Below are 20,185 nucleotides of genomic sequence, written 5' to 3'. Positions count from 1 at the left end.
TAAATTGTATTAGTTAAATTCAGCTTAAATTGGGGAAACTCGCCATTGGCCGAATGAAACTTACCCAGATCAAAGTGTTGATTAAAAAAAGAATGCATGAAGAAAAAACATGTAATTGCTTCAAAAAGATATGGGCTTTCGCAAAACAGATATGTTAACAAAAGAATTTTATCTGGCGATACCTTGCCCTATCTCCTATCACTAGCTTTCTTTTTGATGATCCAGTTATCAACATTAAAAGCCTCCGTCCCACTTCATTAATTATTTTGTTAAGCATTAATGAGTTTGTTTCATGCTGACAGCGCTATTGAGAAGAAATTTACTTTTCTAACAAATATGTTGCTTTTCAACAAGATTTCACTGAATCTCATGAGAACATACAAAAAAAAAAAAATGCATAGAAAATAAATAGGCTTACTCAATATTTTCAGGGGTGATTCTCAGTATTTTATTCAGTTATAGCCTACTTTATTAATGTATGAATGTATAAATAACTTTAAAGTGTAAAAAATGTAATACACATTCAGAATCAACCATAAATATGTAACACAATACATATTTATGGCAGTTACACTTTGTTTTGATGGTCCACTTTAGATATTCTGCTAACTATAAGTAATTTTGCGACTGTCAACTAACTCTCATTAGAGTATTAGTAGACTGTTAGGTTATAGATTAGGTGTTAAGGTTTGGGTAGTAGAATAAGTTGACATAGTTGCAAAGTTACTTATAATCAGTATATGTCTGTTGGGGAACATCAAAAATAAAGTGTTAGCAGATATTCAGCAGAAAGTCTACTAATAATACTCTGAGAGTTAGTTGACAATGGCAGTTGCAAAGTTACTTATAGTTAGTAGAATGATTAAAGTGGACCATTGAAATAAAATGTTACCTTCATAGCTAAGTCATGCTGAATCATGAGATGAACAACAACAACAAAAAAAAAGAACTTACAGTGGATTTTTTTTTTTTTTTTTTTTATTTAATTTCATTCAAACTCTACATCCTGTTTGCTTCCTCGATTTAAATTCAGTTCGAACTTAGGAAATTAATTGGAATTTAAAAGGCATTCTTTCTGAAAAGGGCACAAACACTTTCAATCTCACCTGAGCGGAAATGAATCTTCGTACTCGCACACACCTGTCAGATCATCACTGGCTCTGTCACTCAACATGCGAGAAAATGATTCTCCTCCCATGTTGACCCCTTTGGAGATCAGACCATCCTGCGGTTGTATCACTGCTGCGCTGTGCATACAGTTTTACAACTCAACTGTAGGCTATACCTTTTTATTTTTGTTTCTAAGATACTACCATTTACCATAGTAATGTGTCACCAACGACTCTGACATCTTACAGGATAAGAGAAGACAAACTTTTGTAATAGCTTAATAAGGATGCACTGGTGCGGACTGAAGAGCATGCAGCGCGTGAGTGAGACCTGCAGTAGCTACTTAAACTGAGAGACTGAGAGTCCACATGGACGGACAACATTGCAACAAGACGTTTCGAGTCACATTTGATGTATTTGTGAAGGAATGAACAGGTGAGGGTTATCTGTCTAAATATATAAAATGTTCATACCTGTGCGGGTTTTAATGAAGTTTGGATGAAGATGACGAACAGCGCATTGAAGAAGATATTTGTCAGGAGGGAAATTCACAGAGCTTCCTAAGCAACGATTGCACATTTAAGACTGAGAGTATTTTAGCTGTATTTAGTGGACAGATACGAAACTGTGCAAAATGCTAAGATCGCGTAAAAGTTTATGGGTGCTTTTAAGTGTGCTGCTGGCTGTCTGGATAGGACACGCGATCAGCTTCCCTGTGAGACATCACACGAGATCCAGACACGGCGTCTCTGTAGAGGTGAGTACAAGTGGATCTAAATCATTGATCTCATTTTAGGGTTGTTCTTCAACGACAGCGACTTATGTCACAGGAGTTAATAAAAAAAATAAAAAAAATCATTCCTTTTTAATTTATTTTTGCTATTTTTCAAATGTATGTGTACATTTTATTGTTTTACTCTTGTGTCAGACTTGGATTTCAGTCTTAAATATAACGTCTTGATAAAATCCATTAGAAAATATTAGTTACAAAAAAATATATAAAAAAATATGAAATAAAATATGAGACATGATGTGTAAATATATCTTGTGAATAGAATATTGTTATTGTGCATCATTTCCAAACAAGCTGTAAAGCTGTAGCCTTTAAGTTTTAGAATGTGTGAAAATGTTATTTGTGTGTATTTGGATATATGTAAAATGCTAGAATGTAATCATAACAAATGAGTCAAGCCATTTTATTCCAACTACTCATTTATAAACATCTTATTTACAAACACAATGGAACACAGTGGAATTAACATTTGTTGATTCAGAAAAATGGCAATTCAGAAAAAAAAATTACAGATTTGTCCTATGATCTATGTACATCCTGTTGGACATTGTTATTTGATAAATAATCTAATGATTGTGAAAAGTGTGTTTTAAGAGAGTTTCACAGAGACAAAAGTGCCCATAGTTATGCACCATGTTATGCACCATGGAATATAGAAGTCAATCTGGAAGACCCAAACACAAACAGACCAAACAGTGCAAGTTATATTCATTTCAAGTCACAATGAAATTGTCAATTCTGTTTTTGTTTTGTTTTTTTATAGAATATTGCGGTATTTATTATATATATAATAAATTATTATTTATTCAAATTCCTGTGCCCACATAATCTTTCATCAAATTAACTTCCCCTCCCTCTTGCAATGACATCTCTTCTCTGATGATGGGACAACCTGTCACTCAAAATGAGATCCACTAATAGCCAAAGATGATCCAACTGTCCAATCAATTTCCAAAGGACAAAATCAAGTCCCGCCCTACATATTTTCCTGTTCGAGAAGCTGTTTGACTTATATATACATCACAACAGGGAAGAAAAGACTAAGACAACATCCGATACATGCCGACTTTTAAGCATTAATAATGTATAATGCACAGTCATTTCCAGATAAATACAATTGAATATACAGTATGCTGGGGATATATATAACTATGCTCTCAGAAAATGTAACAGTGTTACAGTTAGAGGCACAATATGTAAAATTTTTGGATTAAAATATCCAAAAACCACTAGAACAATGTTATATATTTTGTTGACTTGTGTACTTAAATTATACCAAGTGCTTCCAAAAATGTTTAAATCCAGAGAAATAAGAAATTTTAACTAGGACTCGGAACGTGTCCGTGCGTTGCTTATCAATGACATTATACCCGCGTTACCCTCGATTTCTGGTTTTATTTTGTAGAAAACATGGAAACATCAAAGACGCTTTAATATATTATGTGTTTTATTAGACAGGCGAGCAACTGTTTGGATGGATACATTCAAAGACAGAAAACTAATCATGTTATATAGCTAAACACAGTAAGTCTTATTGTTTAAGTCTCGTTTTCTTGATTTACAGCTAGTACCATGTTTTACCATGGCTAATATCGATCTAGCTTACTGCAGTGTGCAACAAGTGTCTCATAGCAGATGCCGAGCGAACGCAGAGTAGCACTACAACAACTTTCAACACACAAATATATCTAATATGATAAAACAGTGCTGCTGCCTTTACCCCACATACACTTGAAAGGAAGAAGCGGAAGTGTTGCCTGCAGCATAATAAAAGTTCCGCTGCTCTCGAGACGTGTGTTGCGCTCATCTCTTATTAGCAGTCACTCCAGGGGCCTCATTTCTGCTCGCACAGCACTCTGTCCTGCTCTGCTTCATACCACAGTAATATTAATAATCTCATCCGTGAACACGATTTCTGCCCAAGTCTCGTCCCGATTCTTTTCCACCGGCTGTAGACATGAAGACAACACATCCCATGATTCCGTGAGATCAAGGCGTCATCAAGCTACGCCTTTGTTTTGAATGAGCGACCTCTAGCAGCGAAAAATTTACATATTGTAGCTATAATACTGCTAATAATAGACTTGGTCGGTGTCGTGTCATAGCTGGGGGCGTGGCGTCAGCGTGGGGGAAAACAATCCTTTCCCCCTGACTGGAAAAGTATGGCGTTAAACCAGTATGATATACCTAGAATCACTTCTGCCGCTCGATAGAGCCAGATACATTAAAAAAACTGAGCCGGATTGTCCGTAAGGTATCCGTGACTGGACAAACGACCCAACAGAATGGCCAGATGTGTCGTTTCCCGACATTTTTTGTTACCTAATTGAGTCTCCAGGTATAATAGACAGCTAATCTTAGATTATTCAATCTGACTATAATATCAGTATCCCAGGGTCATCCAACAGTCTATATTGTTATTCCATGTTCATTAAAGCTATGATATAGATATCAGTATGTCTTGGCATGTTAAATGAATACATTCCATGCATAGTTTCGACTGTAGTCGCAATGTTACTCAGTGCTATTAGCCTACTCAGGAATCTACTCGCAGAGCAACATGAAAATTACAGTAGGGTGACCATATGTGCCATTTTCCCAGGACGCGTCCTATCCAGGATTTCTAAATTGCCTAAAATGGCTTGAGCCCTTGCCTCTTTAATCGTGAAAGTGGTCATATCGATGTGCCCCCGGAACACGATTTTGGAACACGATTTCTACAAGGAGGTCTGTGCAAGCCACTGTTCTTATTGACAGTCTTCATGCAATGCATTAAAATGTTGTCGTATTTGCAATGCTTTGACCGTTCTCTGTAGATCCAGCCTTCTCGCAAGCCATGATTGGTCGATTATGTATAATGCACGCTACTGGTCAAATTATTTTTCAGTCATTACCTTCCGCAATTTGAAAACAAAACCAAAACTGGGACATTTTATGCAACTTAGAAATCCTGGACAGGACGCGTCCTGGGAAAATGGCACATATGGTCACAGATTACAGGTCCCTCGAGGCTCACAATTTTTTCACCAGTGGCTTTACAGGAGTGGTTTTACATCACAAAATATTAGGGAACGTACTCAGTTACTAACGTAACCTCAGTTCCCTTAGATACGGAACGAGTACTGTGTCGTCTGCCTTTTAGGCAAGACGCAATGGGGAAAACTCCTATTTTCACTGATTTCTGACAATACAATCACGCCTTGCTATGAAGGGGGGATGAGAAGGGCTTGCAATGGATGCACGTATACGTAGTATAACGTATCCCGGAAAGATCGGGGACTTGAGGACACTGTAGTCATCCTCCCATTCCCATACAGTCTAGGAGCCCATGGGGCCTAGAGCACATATAGAGAACAGAAAAATACACTATTACCCGGACTTGGTCAGGGCTGTAGATGAGGGGTTTATAAGTTGGTCACATTGGTGAGGCTTATGCAGAGAGAACCTGCATTTGTAATGCAGGAACGTCTAGGTTATAAAACCTGACAAACGTGGGCGGTGAGGCCCAGCCGGCCGCCTCACAGATTTCCGCGATGGACACGCCAGTGGACCATGCCCAAGAAGATGCCATGCTTCTTGTGGAGTGCGCTCTAACACCTATAGGACATTGTAGCCCTAAAGAGGAGTAAACGAGCGCTATAGCATCGACTATCCATCTGGATAACCTAGGCTTCGTGACCGGAAGACCTTTCGTGCGGCCACCGAAGCAGATAAACAGTTGTTCCGACTGACGAAAAGAGGCGGAACGATTGATGTTGGTCCTCAGGGCCCTGACGGGACAGAGTAAGTTCAACTCCTGATCATCCTGGGAAGGAGGAAGTGCGGAGAGAATGACCATCTGCGCCCTAAAAGGGGTGGATAGGACCTTCAGGACGTATCCATGTCTTAGTTTCAGGACTAGTTTGGAGTTGTTAGGCCCGAATTTAAGACAGGAGGGGCTCACAGAGAGCGCCTGCAAATCTCCCACTCACTTAACCAATGCTAAGGCTAGCAATAAGGCGGTTTTCAGTGATGGGGTGATAGGGGACATAAGTCGGCAGTCTGGAGTGGTTCAAAATATCTCTGAGAACCAAAGACATGTCCCAGGTAGGAACCGTGCAGGGGCGAGGAGGGTTCAGCCTCCTAGATCCCTTTAGGAAGTGAACAATCGATTGCCCTGCTACGGGAGCATGGGAGGCCGCTATAGCTGCAACATAGACTTTAAGGGTAGAGGGAGTACGGCCTCTATCCATTAAGTCTTGAAGGAAAGACAATATCAGCAATATGTCACAAGTAAATTGGTCTTCATTCCGGGCTGTACACCAGGCAGCAAAGACTGACCATTTTAGGGAGTAGAGACATCTCATCGACGGAGCTCTAGCTTGTGAGATAGTGTTCAGGACGTTCTCAGGGAGGTTTAAAGGCTCCCGTCTAGAAACCACACATGGAGATCCCACAGCTTGGGTCTGGGGTGCCAAATTGTCCCTCTCGCTTGGAAGAGGAGGTCTCATCCCAGAGGAATCGGCCATGGTTCAATGGACGATACCTGAGACAGGTCCGAGAACCATGGTTGGCTCCTCCATAGAGGAGCCACCAGGATGACTTTGTGGGCACCCTCCCTGATTCGTCTGATAACCTAGGGAATCAGAGCGATCAGGGGAAAAGCGTACAGGAGGAGGCTGGGCCAGTCGTAGGCCAGCGCATCCCTGGTCTTTGAAAAATAAATTGGGCAACGACAGTTGTCTTCTGAGGCGAAGAGGTCGACCTCTGCCCTCCCGAAGACATCCCAAATTTTCTGAACCACGAGGGGGTGGAGCAACCATTCCTCCGAGGGAAGGTTGTTCCGGGACAACATGTCTGCCACTTTGTTCAGTACGCCCTGAACATGTGCTGCTCTCAGTGAGAGCAGGTTGTGTTGGGCCCACTCTAGGATGGTTTTCACTAGAGTGAAAAGGGGCTTGGACGAGAGCCCGCCCTGGCGATTTAAGAAGGACACCACTGTCATATTGTAGGATCTGACCAGGACATGGTGTCCTGCCAGGAGAGGGAGGAAAGACTGGTGGGACCCGCGGTTTCAGCCAGAACTGCAGTGGGCTCATACGGAGCAGGCCCCAACTGTAGGGCTGGTGATGCTGAGCTCATGAGACCTAGCATCCTCTGAAACGTGAGTGGCAGAGAGGTTCCGGGCGTAAAAGTTTCCATGAGCTGCTGAATGGCCAGGGATCGCTCTAGCGAGACTACGGCCCTCATGCAGGTTGAGTCGAGAATTATCCCCAGGAATGAGATAAGTTGGCTGGGAAATAATGAGCTCTTGGGAAAATTGACCCTGAGCCTCAAGCACTCTAAGTGGCTGAGGAGGAGGGACCTGTGTGACACTAGCTCCACCTCCAACTGGGCCAGAACAAGCCAGTCATCAAGGTAGTTGAGTATACGTACGCCCATCTGTCTCAGAGGGGAGAGAGCCGCATCCATGCACTTTGTAAAAGTGCAGGGAGCCAGAGATAGCCCAAACGGAAGGACCATGTATTGATACGCAACCCCTTCAAAGGCGAATCTCAAGAATCGTCTGTGATGGGGGGCTATCTGGATGTGAAAGTAAGCATCTTTCAGATCCAGGGAAAAGAACCAGTCTCCTGGGCGAATTTGCGAGAAGATCTGTCTCAAAGTGATCATCTTGAATGAGCACTTTACTAAGGCCCGATTCAGACATCTGAGGTCGAGGATGGGTCTGAGACCACCATCATTTTTGGGGACGAGGAAGTATCGGCTGTAGAAGCCTGACTTGCTCAGTGCCGGGGGAACCACTTCTATGGCTCCTTTTGCCAGCATAGTATGCACCTCGGAGCACAGGACGTGCACGTCCTTGCTTTCTACAGAGGTCTGGACCACTCCGTTGAATAACGGGGTCCGTTGAGAGACTTGGAGTACATAACCTCGTTTTACTATGTTCAGCACCCAAGTTGACACCCCGGGGATGGCCTGCCAGGCCTCGGCCCACGTGGGCAAGGGGCTGGATTGGTTCGGGCACCGAGTCGCTGTGAGGAACTGTGGTGCACGTGAAGGGTGGAAGAGGAAATTTGACAGGAAAACTGAGCGAGGCATTTTGGAGGGTGGTCCGGCAGCGGCGGGACTTAGCCTCCTCCTCTTCCTTATTTGGGCATCAGGTTGACTTCTGAGACGTAGGGTCCAGCACTATCTTGGGCCAGGGTCCCTGTTGCTTCGGAGGGGTGGTGCCTAGCAGAGCACGAGCGCTGCCTATGCTCAGGCCGTGGCGTGAGCTGAGTAGCAGGCGGCGTGGGCTTAGGTGGCTGCTGCGTTGGCGCAGTTTTAGGGCGGCTCGAAGTGGAGGAGCTGGAACACTTTGGCAGGAAGTGTCGCATGGCCTGGGACGGCTTCTGCGTGGCGGTGAAGCGCTCAGCAAAACCATCTGCAGCACCACCAGGCTGGCCATCGAACGCCCAATAGCCTGAGCCGTGGTCTTGGTAGTGCACAGGGCCAGGTCTGTGGCGCAGCGCAGCTCTTTAAAAGCAGACGAATCATGCCCAGCCTGGTCCAGGTCTTGCAGGAGCTTGGCCTGGTAGACTTGTAAAACCGCCATTGAGTGCAGGGCGGATGCTCCCAGGCCGGCGAGGTGTACGCCCGTCTAGCGAGGGTCAACTTCGAGCAACACGGCTTGGATGAATGACCAACCTTCGTTTTCCAACCAATGGCGGCGGGCGGGCAAAAATATGCGGCCACGGCTTCGTCCAACGGTGGCAGCTTCTCATATCCCTTCTGCCCCACGCCATCAACAGAGGTGAGAGCGTGAGAGGCAGAAGAGTGCAGACGGGCAGAGTACGGGGCGCACCACGTTTTCGTGAGCTCCTCGTGGATCTCGGGAAAAAAGGGCGCTGCCCGCTGGGGAGGGGCCTGACGACGTCCCAGCAGAAACCATTCGTCCAAGCGGCTGTGCGTTGGTTCCTTAGGCGCAGACCACTCCAGACCGAGCTCCTCGACGGTTTTAGAGAGCACACGGGTAAGCTCTGAGTCGATAGAAGCCCTGGCGTCAATAGGCTCAAGGGACGGCAAGGGGGCGGGGTCGTGATGCGAGCCCAACCAATATTCAGTGTCTGAGGCCGCTAGAGACATGCTGTCATCCGGCTGTTCATCTTCAGATCCCCCAAACGAGACCAGGTCGCTTGCACTGGCAGAGGGGCGCTGGTCAGGGCGGGAGAAGCAGACGGGGGAAACCTCTCTTTGTGGAGAGAGCAAGGCACGCAGAACCTGAGCCGACATGAGCTCACTCTCATCCGAGCGCTGAGATCCTCCGCCCCACTGTTTTTTCCTCACAGGTTCCTGGGAGGAAACAAACGGGAGGGCGCAAGGGGTGGGGTCGCATTCTGAAAAGAACGCTATCCACGAGCGCAAGGAGGCCAGACTCATACTCTCACAATGAGAGGCTCCTTGAGAGTGGCGTGCTGCTTGAGAGTGGCGAGCTGCTCGAGAGCGGCGAGCAGAGGAGAGGCGAACCGATCTTGCTGCTGCAGAGTGGCGAGCTGATCAGCGGCGAATTCCAGCTGCTTGCAGGTAGAAGGCGGCTTCAAGTCTCGGGATCAACAAAGAGATGTGATCTGCGTCGCTGAAGGAGAATGAATCAGTCTGCCAAGGTGAGACGGCCGCTTTATATAGCCGATACCCCGCCCATTTTGGCGGGCTCAAGCGGGCTCGCTCACCATTGGCTCGCGCGGCTCTGCCTTGAAAATAGGAGTTTTCCCCGTTGCGTCTTGCCTAAAAGGCAGACGACACAGTGTAGTATCGAAAGGGAACGACATTTGTTTATTTCAGCCACTTTGTCCTCCTCGCCGGTGTCCTGACATTTCATCCTACCTGTCAGACTGTCCTAACCGGGCTTACTAAGCGTGCGTGCACCCCAATATTTCATCATTTTTGTCATGATAAATAACACAAAATTACTGTATTTGCATTGTTGCAAGTGTAGGTTTAGGGTTGGTTTAGGTGTAGACATTAATAAAACACAATCTGATAGGTAGCATTTTTTGCTGTCGATTTGCGCTTGTTCTAAAGAATAATGCTATATCAGATTGTACTACCACCATGTTTGCATTATTGTAAGGGTAGGTTTATGGTTGGGGTATGTGTATATGTTAATAAAGGCTTAAACCACATTAATATCATGCTGAAAGCACAATCTGATAGTTAGTATTTTTCGCTGTCGAATTGTGCTACCTACTGTGTCAATGGGAGGTAGCAAAATCTGACAGGGTTGTCAGAACACCGGCTCTATATATATATATATATATATATATATATATATATATAATATTTAATGCTATCTCAACATATATCCAGTTTTCAGTACTCAATTGTTTACTCTACTACAATATGGTAAAATGGTTGACCATTTAAAATTATCTCCATGTGCTTTTTGATTGATCTTTTTACATTATTGAGTGCTCATTCGCCATGAGTCGTTGTGTAAATGTGGCAGATATCATGAATATCTTGGTTGGAGGAAGTGTCTTGACTCATAACCAACCCACAGGTGAGCGTTGCATCTTGCTCCGCTAATACAAATCTATAGTGACTCTATAAATTTGCTTTGGAACAATTTGTATTGTATAAAGCGCTATATAAATAAAGATGACTTGAACTTTATCTTAAGGTCTGCCAAAAATTTTAAGTTTCTAATTCATTAGCAACTGAGGATTGTAAGAGAAGTGCAACTTTTTTTGTTGTTTTGCTGCTTATAGACCAATATATTCAATGGCACCTTTTTTTCCATTATGTCACCATGCAAAGGGGGCCAGACTGAAGAGAGGCTCCATACAGTAGAGCAGTACAATAGTAAGGCCTTACATAATACTTGTCAAAAAACAAGTTTCAATCTCTCACAAGGTCATAGTTCAGCTCTTAAATTGTTTTTTTAGCCCCTCTTCTGTGTTAATGTGGAATTTCCTGCATTCTGGTCTCCTTGATCTTGTGTGTGTGCACGAGGGGGTCATGTCTAACCTCTCCAAGAAAGGTCCTGCTACTCAGTTTTGTATTACTAAATGTCTCTTTTGTTTTTACATGTAGGGCAGGGGTCGTCAAAGGGAAAAGGAATGGGGGGTCTTAGTTTATTGTTTTTCTTCACTGGTTTGGAAATGGCGTGGTCCTGGGACTTTGATATTGGAGGTCACATAAATCTAGGCTGCACTGCCGACTGCTTTCCCAAATGCCCCAACATAAAGTGTGTGAGCTGATCGTGTCCATGTGTCTCACCAGAGAGCTCAATAGGGGCTGTGTGTGTAATGCATGGTCTTTTGCTAGCGCATAAGGCTTTGTTTCGGGTTCTGGAATTCATGCCATATGTTCATGATGGTGAGAAAGCCCACTGGCAGCACAGGCCACATTCCACCGACGATTTTACAATGAATTAACAATACAGAGAAAGACAAGAGATGGCCTCAGGAAGACTAAGGATGTAAGGAGATATTAGGTTTCCATTCTGAAATTAAACTCTCAGTCTGATAGTCCATGTTAAGCATCTTTATTGAATAACAGCAACTACTCTTTCACCTGGCCCCTCTTGTTGAGACTTCCAGGAAGAAAAGACTAGATAATATTGAGAATAAGTCTTACATAGAAGATCAAATACCGCTGCATCTCTAGAAATTAGACTTTAGACACCTCTGATTCACCATTGCGTTCATGCTCAGAACTGATATGTAACCAGTTGGTTAAAATGCTAAAAAAAAAAAAAAAAACATTTTGTAGCCTAAATAAAACATTTTGAACAGGAGTAAACCTAAATGTTATTGTAAATGATTTTTACAATGTTAATTGTGACATACAAGTGTTCAAATAGCGTGAGATGCACCACAAAGGCCAAAGACGCAGTCATCCAACAGGTGTCCAAAACCCCTGTTACACATTGTCCACAGTCCACTGAGTATGAACCTGTAAAGCCAACATCAGCACCTCTCCACCTCCCATCCATGAGCAAAGTATGAGTTTGATGGCACTTCGCAACAGACGGTCAGTTAATGGACACCTGGTACTTGTAATAAAACTATTTAACATACAAAAGTCATATTTGAAGTATCTTAATAAAACTAATTTGGATGTTAGAATGTGTTCTCAAAATTTGAAAGGAAAAGAAAAAATCTGTGATAGGCTGTCTAACCAACTCTGGCTGGTTCTGAGAAAGGTTTACAGGTCCCCCAGAGAGCACTGGCCAAGAGAATCAGCAGCATCACAGTGAAAATTGGTTACTAGTTGACTAATTATAAGCTTTTCATCACATGTGATCCTTTTCGCTTGAGAGTTATACCTCTAATCATCTCTGTCACCATATGAATGACTTCTCTGAGGAAATATCATAATAGTAACTAAAATGTGTTTTTCAAGTAAAGGTCACTATAGATGTTCCAAAATGCTGCAATGCAGGTGCAGTTAGCACTTATTGTTGCATGGTTTGCATGTTTGTTTTTCATCAGACACATCCACAGACATCTTTGAGAGTCATTAGCAATGACCATGATCTCCTGCACCAGCAGAACCAGGTCCAGAGTGATTTGGCAGACTCGCATTCCCACCAACACAGGTGGCTCCAGCATCGCTCTACAGGTGTCCTACCACAGCCTGAGCCTGAGGAAGAATCAAAACCCTTTGTTCTAGACCTGAAAAACTTTCCAGACCTGGCAAATGCTGACATTGGCTCCCAAAACCCAAACATTCAGGTGAGAGCACGCAAGGGTTGGTAGTCATACCTGTGAAATACTTTATGGTGTGATGTTAGTGAGTACCTCTTCCAAATCTTTTGGTGATTGAGCGGGGCAAGTCATAATATGCAAGGACGGATATAATAAGCTATTACTGGGTTTCTCTTCTCTGAGGCTAATGTCTAATCCTGTCTAATCCAAAGTGGATTCATCAGCATCCATAGTGAGTCATCACTCTTTATAGGATGTAATTAAGTGTAATAGGTCTTGAGATGAGGAGGAAGTAATTCTGCTTGATTTGATATTGAGCCTGAGCTCAAATCAAGAGACTCGATCAGTGACTCACCGCTGAAACAACTGCCACTGACTGTTCTCCAGACTAGAAGCATGACATTACTCATACAGGATTTGTCTTTGTTGCCTTTATTAGGTGTGTGTTTTACGTTCTTAAAATAACTCCCAATGTTCAGTCCTATTTTAATTCAATGCTTTTAATCCCTGTGTACTTTGCATCCTTGGTTGCAGGTGACCATCGAGGTGTTGGATAACCCCCCTATGGAAGTTGAGATGGACCTGGTTAAAGAATGGAGCAATGACTGGCCCACATCTTCTCCCTCCTCTACTGTAGAATGGCTGGGTGGAAAAAAGCTTTTCTGGCCTTTATTTTGGGGCTACACGGATGCAGATTCCAGTGACGATGGTACTGGCCAAGCAGTGGAGGAAGAGGATGACTACACACTGGAATATGACAGTGGGGAGCCCCTCCCTAGTGGTCTGGACAAGACAGATGGCAATTGGGAAAGCCCGTGGACTCAAAGCTATTATGGTGAGCGCTCTCTTACAAACAGCATTAACTGTTTCTATACACAGGTCTTGAGCCTTTAGAAGTAAGACTATTTGAACTAAAAGAGTATTTGACTAAAACTGGAATGGAGAATAAAGCAGCTGTTTTTAAGCAAGACCAGAATTTGCACAATCAGAACGATAAAGATAAAGATGGTGTCAGGCCAGAGGAATAGAAGAATTTGAGGAAGCTGAATTGCCAGAAGTCAGATAAAGGTGATCTGGAGCATAGTTGAAGAGAAAGAGAGATGTAGATATTGGGGAGGAAGGGTAGAGCAAGCTGGTAAGGGCTAAACTTTCAGCCAGCGACGGGGTATTTGTGAGTGTCGGACCTTTGAAGTAGACACTGGTCCCACTCTGCGGAGAAGACGGCTGTTTGAAGAGGAGCCCGATCCGCTCACTAATGGCAGCGTGAGTACATTCTCTTGAACAAATAAACCCATGCTTGTGTTCAATTAGAGCGCAGATCGGGAACACAGAGTGAGAGGGGTCATCCGTTTACTTTTTATGTCCCGCGGGTTGGGCCCCAGACCCTGCATCCCCCCTCCACCCTCATCCAGCCCAGAGCGGCTGGGTCTTTTAAGCCTGTTCAAGAATCCTAGGCTTTTCAAGGCCATGCATAACATTACGCCTCTGTTGCTTTTTTGTTTTTCTCTCTAGGACATGTCTGTTTCATGGTGGGAATTGCGCACTTTGCGCTGTAGCTATACAGTCTTGTTTCACTGGAGACAAGGATAAAATGGCATGGGGATTTAATTAGAGGGGGCAAGGAAAGACATTGTGATTGCGATTAAGATGGCCTCAATCTAGACCAGATTCTCATAAAACATTCAGATTAGTGTGATGAAGAAACGATCTTGTCAGTGAAGTCTAATATTACAGGAGAAAGCTATCTGTTAGAATTCCCAGTGATCACAAGGACAGTTGCTCAGCTGCTGCACGAGGCCCAAGAAGAACACAGAAAAACATGGACAAAATATATTTAAACTAAATAGAGTACCCTTCTGCCAAAGGAATCACTTTGGGGTCCTAAACACTCTATATAATAGCCCGTTAAAAATGTTCTTGATTCCAACATCTTCTATCAGGGGTAACTGCTAATGTTAAAGATCCAAATCTTGACCCTCTGGATTTAGTGGCAATTCATGCTTTGATTAACCTCTGATATAAGACCAGCCCTGTGGCTGTTGTGGGTTTCGCAATTTGGCACTTCTACAAAGCCAACTAGAATAGTCGCTGAGCCTACGCCTCCTTTTCATCATTCCTTAGTCTGTCTGTAATCAGGGTGCCATCACTGTGTGTGCAATATCGTTGGCACCCCACCCAAATTCAAGTTAAATGTTTAAACAAGCTAGTCTCTAATTTATAGTCTTTATTACAGAAGAAGGAAGAAGTCATTGTGTTTGTTTTAATTCATTATCTGCAATCTGTTTTTGGTAAAGTTTTGAGGAGTGTTCTGAGATCTCCCCCAAAGCTAATCAACCATTTGAGGTCTGTTTTCCTTTTATGGAGGCTATATTAGGCTTACTTACTCAGCTTACCGGTGTTTGTCCGTGGAAAAGTTGCCATCATGGTGTTAGAGTCTTGTTGGTGGTGGTTCCCAGGATGCTACCGTGCTATGGTGTTCTTGGGGTGGTATGTCTGAGTAGCGAGTGGTTGTTAGTGTGTTGCTATACATTTGCTGGGACTATTGTTAAGACATTGCTGGAGTAATTGCTAGGCCATTTCAACTGCTAAGTGGTCACTTAGACTCAATTTACACCTTGCATTAAGATCATTTTTTTGTCAGATCCAATCACTGAAGCTCCATATGGAGGTAGTCAGAAACAAAATAAGCAGGTGAATCTTGACAACACAAGTGGTCACAGGCAATGCTTTGGAAATGCATGTTAATACCATGTGGAAAGGTAATGGATCTCAGAGGACCACTTGTGATCGGATCACTGAAAAGTACTTAAGTTTGGGGTTAGGGGTTTCATTCAGAACCTATAAAAGCAATAGGGGTGCTTTTCTTAGCCAAAACCACAAATAAATATTTAAAATCATTAGTCTTTTCCTCTTAGAAGAAAAAGAGGAAGAGTGGAGCGCATGGAGTCCCTGTAGTGTCACTTGTGGCCATGGCAACCAGACCCGCTCACGTTCATGTGGAGATTTCTGCACATCCACTGAGTCCCGAAGCTGTGACCCTGTTCCATGCCCAGGTTACTTCAGTACTCAAAAATGTGTCTGTTTTCAATTTTTAATTCAAACCCATTTTTATGTAATGTTATGTTAATACTGATTTTTTTCAGATGATTGGAACAGTGTGGCACATGTCTTTCCATTTGAGATGGAGAATGGTACAGAACCCTTTGGCACTGGTAAGTTTAATTACGAATAACAATCTATTGACATTTATTTTTAATAAATATTGCACAAATACATTTTTCAGGCAAAGTATTTAAAAAAAAAAATAACTTTTTCGATTATTTTTAAATTTCAACAAAGCACTAATTGTCAAATGGTAATGAAACGTGTACACCTGTGGAGCGAGGGAACTGACTCTACACGTCAAGGTTGCCAGGTTTGCGTAACAAAACCAGCCCAACTGCTATTCAAAACCCGCCCAATCATGGCCAAAACTAGCCCAGTCGTGTTCTGGGGTGGGGTGGGGGTTGCTCCCTGGTAAAAGTCTAGTTCCAGTAGGTAAAAACCTCGTTCTGGGGGGTAAAAAGCGAGTTCTGAGGGGCGGTTGTTATCGGTTCAACCCAGGGACTACAAGAACAACCCATGTCAACGGTGTAAAAGTAGCCCAATTCCACGGGAAAAACCCAGACTTGGCAAAACTGCCACACGTCCCCCAAAAAATCACCTTAACACCAGTTGGTTACGAATTAACAGTTTATTTTGTTTGTAGGTGATATTTAGTGTTTGCAGTTCAGACTCAATGATAATTAAATTCTGGCATACCAAGATGGCAAATAACTTCATTTTTGTAAAAAGTCCCATTTGGATTGGATTTATAAATAAACTGAGAAGCCATTGCCACTGAAAAGCTCTTAAGCCATTTTCTGGTATTGGATTGTTGTGTGTTTTTAATATTTGTCTTTAGAAAGAAAACAAACCTGAATTAAGCAGTTGTGATGTAAAATTAGATAAATATGTGAACTGTGTTAAACAGTATAAGACAGTTTCTTGTAAGTTATTACTTTTTGTCTATATGAACTTTGCACACAGTTACTCATATCAGAACATGTGAATCTTTATAATCTAATACAGAAAACTATCACACAACATTTTAAACTACAATTAGGCAAATGTCACTATGCTACAGTTGATTCAACTAATATGTAATGGGTTTGGTTGTTCTGCAGATGTTGACAGCTGTGAGAAGTGGTTGAATTGTAAGAGTGAGTTTCTTCAGCGTTACCTGCAGCAGGTATTGACTGAATTACCCAGCTGCCCATGCACCTATCCTTCAGAAGCCTCCAACAATATAGTCAGTCTGCTGGATGCGGAGCATGACCGAACCTTCCAATGGATGGATGCTAGCAGCCCAAAAGAACGGCTGGATATCTACAAGCCCTCGGCACGTTCCTGCTTGCGTTCTGGCCTATCAAAAGATGGCACCACCCTGGCTGCCCAGCACTGTTGCTATGATGACAACAAGCATCTAATTACAAGGGGCAAGGGGGCAGGTACCCCCAACCTAATAAGCACAGAGTTCTCTCCAGAGCTGCATTTCAAGGTGGATGTAATGCCTTGGATACTGTGCAAAGGAGACTGGAGCAGGTTTCATGCAGTCCGCCCACCCAATAATGGCCTGCATTGCACGGAGAACCCCCTACAGGATATTTTCATGAATGAATTGGAGGAGGCCAGAGAATATTAAATCACCAAATTACTATCCGTCCTCTGACTCACGTCCTGCTGTGGTGCTTAATCCCATTTAAAAAAAAAAAAAAAACACCAGCCAGCCGCATAATTATGCAGTATAGAGCCAGTCTTGTGTTGTGGGACGCATTGCCGTAACTGTGTTCTAGCTTTCATTTTGTTTGGAATATTATGGAAAATTTAAGGAAGGATCAATACAGCATTTTGTTGTTGCTGCTGCAGTCACATACAGTGGGGTGCAAAAGTCTGACACTGCGAGTGAATTTTTTTTTTTTTTTTTTTTTTCAAATTTAATACAGTTTTATTACTACTTATATTATCAGAATAACAATTTGAATGAAAGTTGAATTGAAAAATTAACATGAGTTTTAGAATTTATTAGTATTTTGGTATGTCCCCTTTGTTTGAATGACAGCAGAACGCAAGCTGACGTGAGTTACATATTTGTGCAAAACCTGATGATCATGTTATCCTGCATGATTTGAGAATGTTCCAAAGAGCATCTTATGTGCTTCAGTCTGGCCCCTTTGTACAAAAGAGTTGCTCATGTGGTCAATGTAATTTGGTTATTTGATTACCCTAGAAATAGTATAGAATCATTTTTTTCTTATTATTCATCTTAATTCATAAATAAAATATTATTATTTGTTTTAATACTAACATTAAATCCTAATAGATTTTGAATCCCATATATTCACTGTGGTCTCAGAACTTTGTACCCCACTGTATTTATAAATGAGAACCTCTGCTCTCGACTTATGGGGATGTTTGAAAGTGAATGGGCACAATTTCACTGCCAACTCAGGGGAAATCTTTCCATAATAATCAATGGTCAATTAGTTCTTAAATAGTGTCAACATTTCAGAAAGGGAATGAGCTGGCAAATGTAAAGCAAATATTATAATGTGATACTTAATATGCTTATGTAAAGTTTTGCAGTTTAGCTGTTCTGCGAATATGCATTTGCTGTGTTGTTAATGCTGATGTTTTGGGAAACTGTTGCAGAGGAACTACTTAATACTTCCTCCAGACCTCTATTTTGAAATATTATTCATAAGAGTATGCAGACAGAATATGCACATGCTACGGCTGGCACTTTATTTAACATTTATTGAAATGTATATTTGCGTGATGAAGCATTGTTATCCATGTTTCTGGTGTTGCTGTTGTGAAAATATTGCTTCCTGTTTGGTCATTGTTACATTAATGGCAAGAACAGTATTTCTGTGTTGGCATGTGATGTACAGTATTTATTGTATTTTTATCGTACATTTGCTGACGCTTTGAACCGATCATCCATTCAGGTGGTGCACTAGAGTCCTCCAAGACAGACTGACCTAAAAAGGGAAATCATGTTCTCAAACACCTCTTTAACGACAATTAAAACAAGTCAATGTTTGCTGTTCATTATCATGTGTACTTAATGTTTTTGCAAGTTGCAAATTCTATTAAAAATACAAAGATTGCTTGTTTCTTTGAATAAAATGCATACGTCAGTGTTAATTTAGGTAATTTAGGTTCTTCAGGTTCTTCACATCTGGACAAACTTATGCTAAGCACTAACACTCCATGGAGAACTTTTTGGCAATACCAAGCAAATACCTGTCATACATTTATCTGAACAACCATCAGCCATTGGTCAGTTAGAAAACTCATCAGGGCTCATGTTTTTGATTACTCTGTTTTTCCATTTGCTTGGCTTTAACTAGACACATCCAGCAACTGGAAACTCATCTCCCCTGCTTTTTTTTTTCCTCTTCTGAAATCTGTTTTCCGTTAGAAGATCCAAGTTGTTGTTTGAGATAGATAGATAGATAGATAGATAGACAGACAGACAGACAGACAGACAGACAGACAGATAGATAGGCCAGGCTTTTTGTGCATGTTGTCATGTCTGTCAGTATGCTCTTAAGCAGGGATTAAATAACCTGGACTAGGAGGTCAAAGAGCAAGGTAACAAAAATCCATAGGATTAAGATTGCAGAAAAATCTCAAGGATCTTGTTCTTCTATACAGATCGTAGTAATCCATTGATTTATGCAATAATTTGCAAATGGATCACCAAAAGATATTATACCAGAGGTCTGCAACAACATTACTTGGGCTCTAAAATGTTGGCTGAAGGAAAAGGTTTGTATAAGTTTCTGTCATTTCAGGATGAAAACATAAAATAATGTACATGTACATTTTAAAAGGCTTCTCTCAAAATCCACCAGTATTTTTGCTTGCCAATTTCCTAAGTCGAATTACCATTGTGAATAATGCTGGCATAGTGCAACACAATGACAAAGTTACAAATGGTTCATCCACATCAGAAGTGCGGGCTCTCCAGGCACCCTGCCAGTACTTGATGGCTACAGCGCTGTTTACTCTCCCAGGGCTGCAGGGATCTAAAATTTCCTCTGTTTGTGTGGCTGTGGAGCGCCTTCAGTACTCCTGCGCAGTCTGCCACCCACTGAGACCACAGATGTAAGTGATACAGGCCACACATGCTATAAACCCTCTGAGTGGATGCCCGATTAGCATTCATCTTTTTTCTTTTCTTTTCAATTAACTGGTTCTTTGACGAATGAGTAATGTGGTGATCCTTTCAAACACAGACAGAGGCTCGACTCATTGGAGGGCATGGTGTAGGATAAATTTAACTAAAAATTTAAAACCAGTTCATTAGCTCTTTCATTTCATAACAGTACATAAATAGCCATTTGATTCTAATATTTGCTGCTGAAGACATGTGAAATGTTATTTAAATGGCCAACAAAACAACTTATAATTAGGCTTTAGGTCAAAAATCAAATTACACAAATGTTTTCTTGAGCAGTGGTTTTGAAATATGAAATCAAAGACCTAGCTCAAAACTTGGCTAGGCCTTAATAGGTTTTTA

General features: G+C 42.2%; 1 protein-coding gene across 1 annotated transcript; it reads left to right on the top strand.

Annotated features, from left to right (window-relative positions):
• Window positions 1–74: 74 nt before the first annotated feature.
• ism2b (isthmin 2b) lies at window positions 75–18,708 on the top strand. Its single transcript, XM_051876030.1, has 6 exons — window positions 75–1,867; window positions 12,361–12,603; window positions 13,111–13,411; window positions 15,492–15,629; window positions 15,720–15,788; window positions 16,782–18,708. Exons 1-6 carry the CDS (start codon window positions 1,745–1,747, stop codon window positions 17,297–17,299), a joined length of 1,392 nt encoding a protein of 463 aa, XP_051731990.1. The 5' UTR covers window positions 75–1,744; the 3' UTR covers window positions 17,300–18,708.
• Window positions 18,709–20,185: the final 1,477 nt, after the last annotated feature.

This window comes from Ctenopharyngodon idella, chromosome 20 (genome assembly GCF_019924925.1).
Source record: "Ctenopharyngodon idella isolate HZGC_01 chromosome 20, HZGC01, whole genome shotgun sequence".
NCBI classification, from domain to species: Eukaryota; Metazoa; Chordata; class Actinopteri; order Cypriniformes; family Xenocyprididae; genus Ctenopharyngodon; species Ctenopharyngodon idella.
This window is presented reverse-complemented; position numbering and strand designations above follow the sequence as displayed.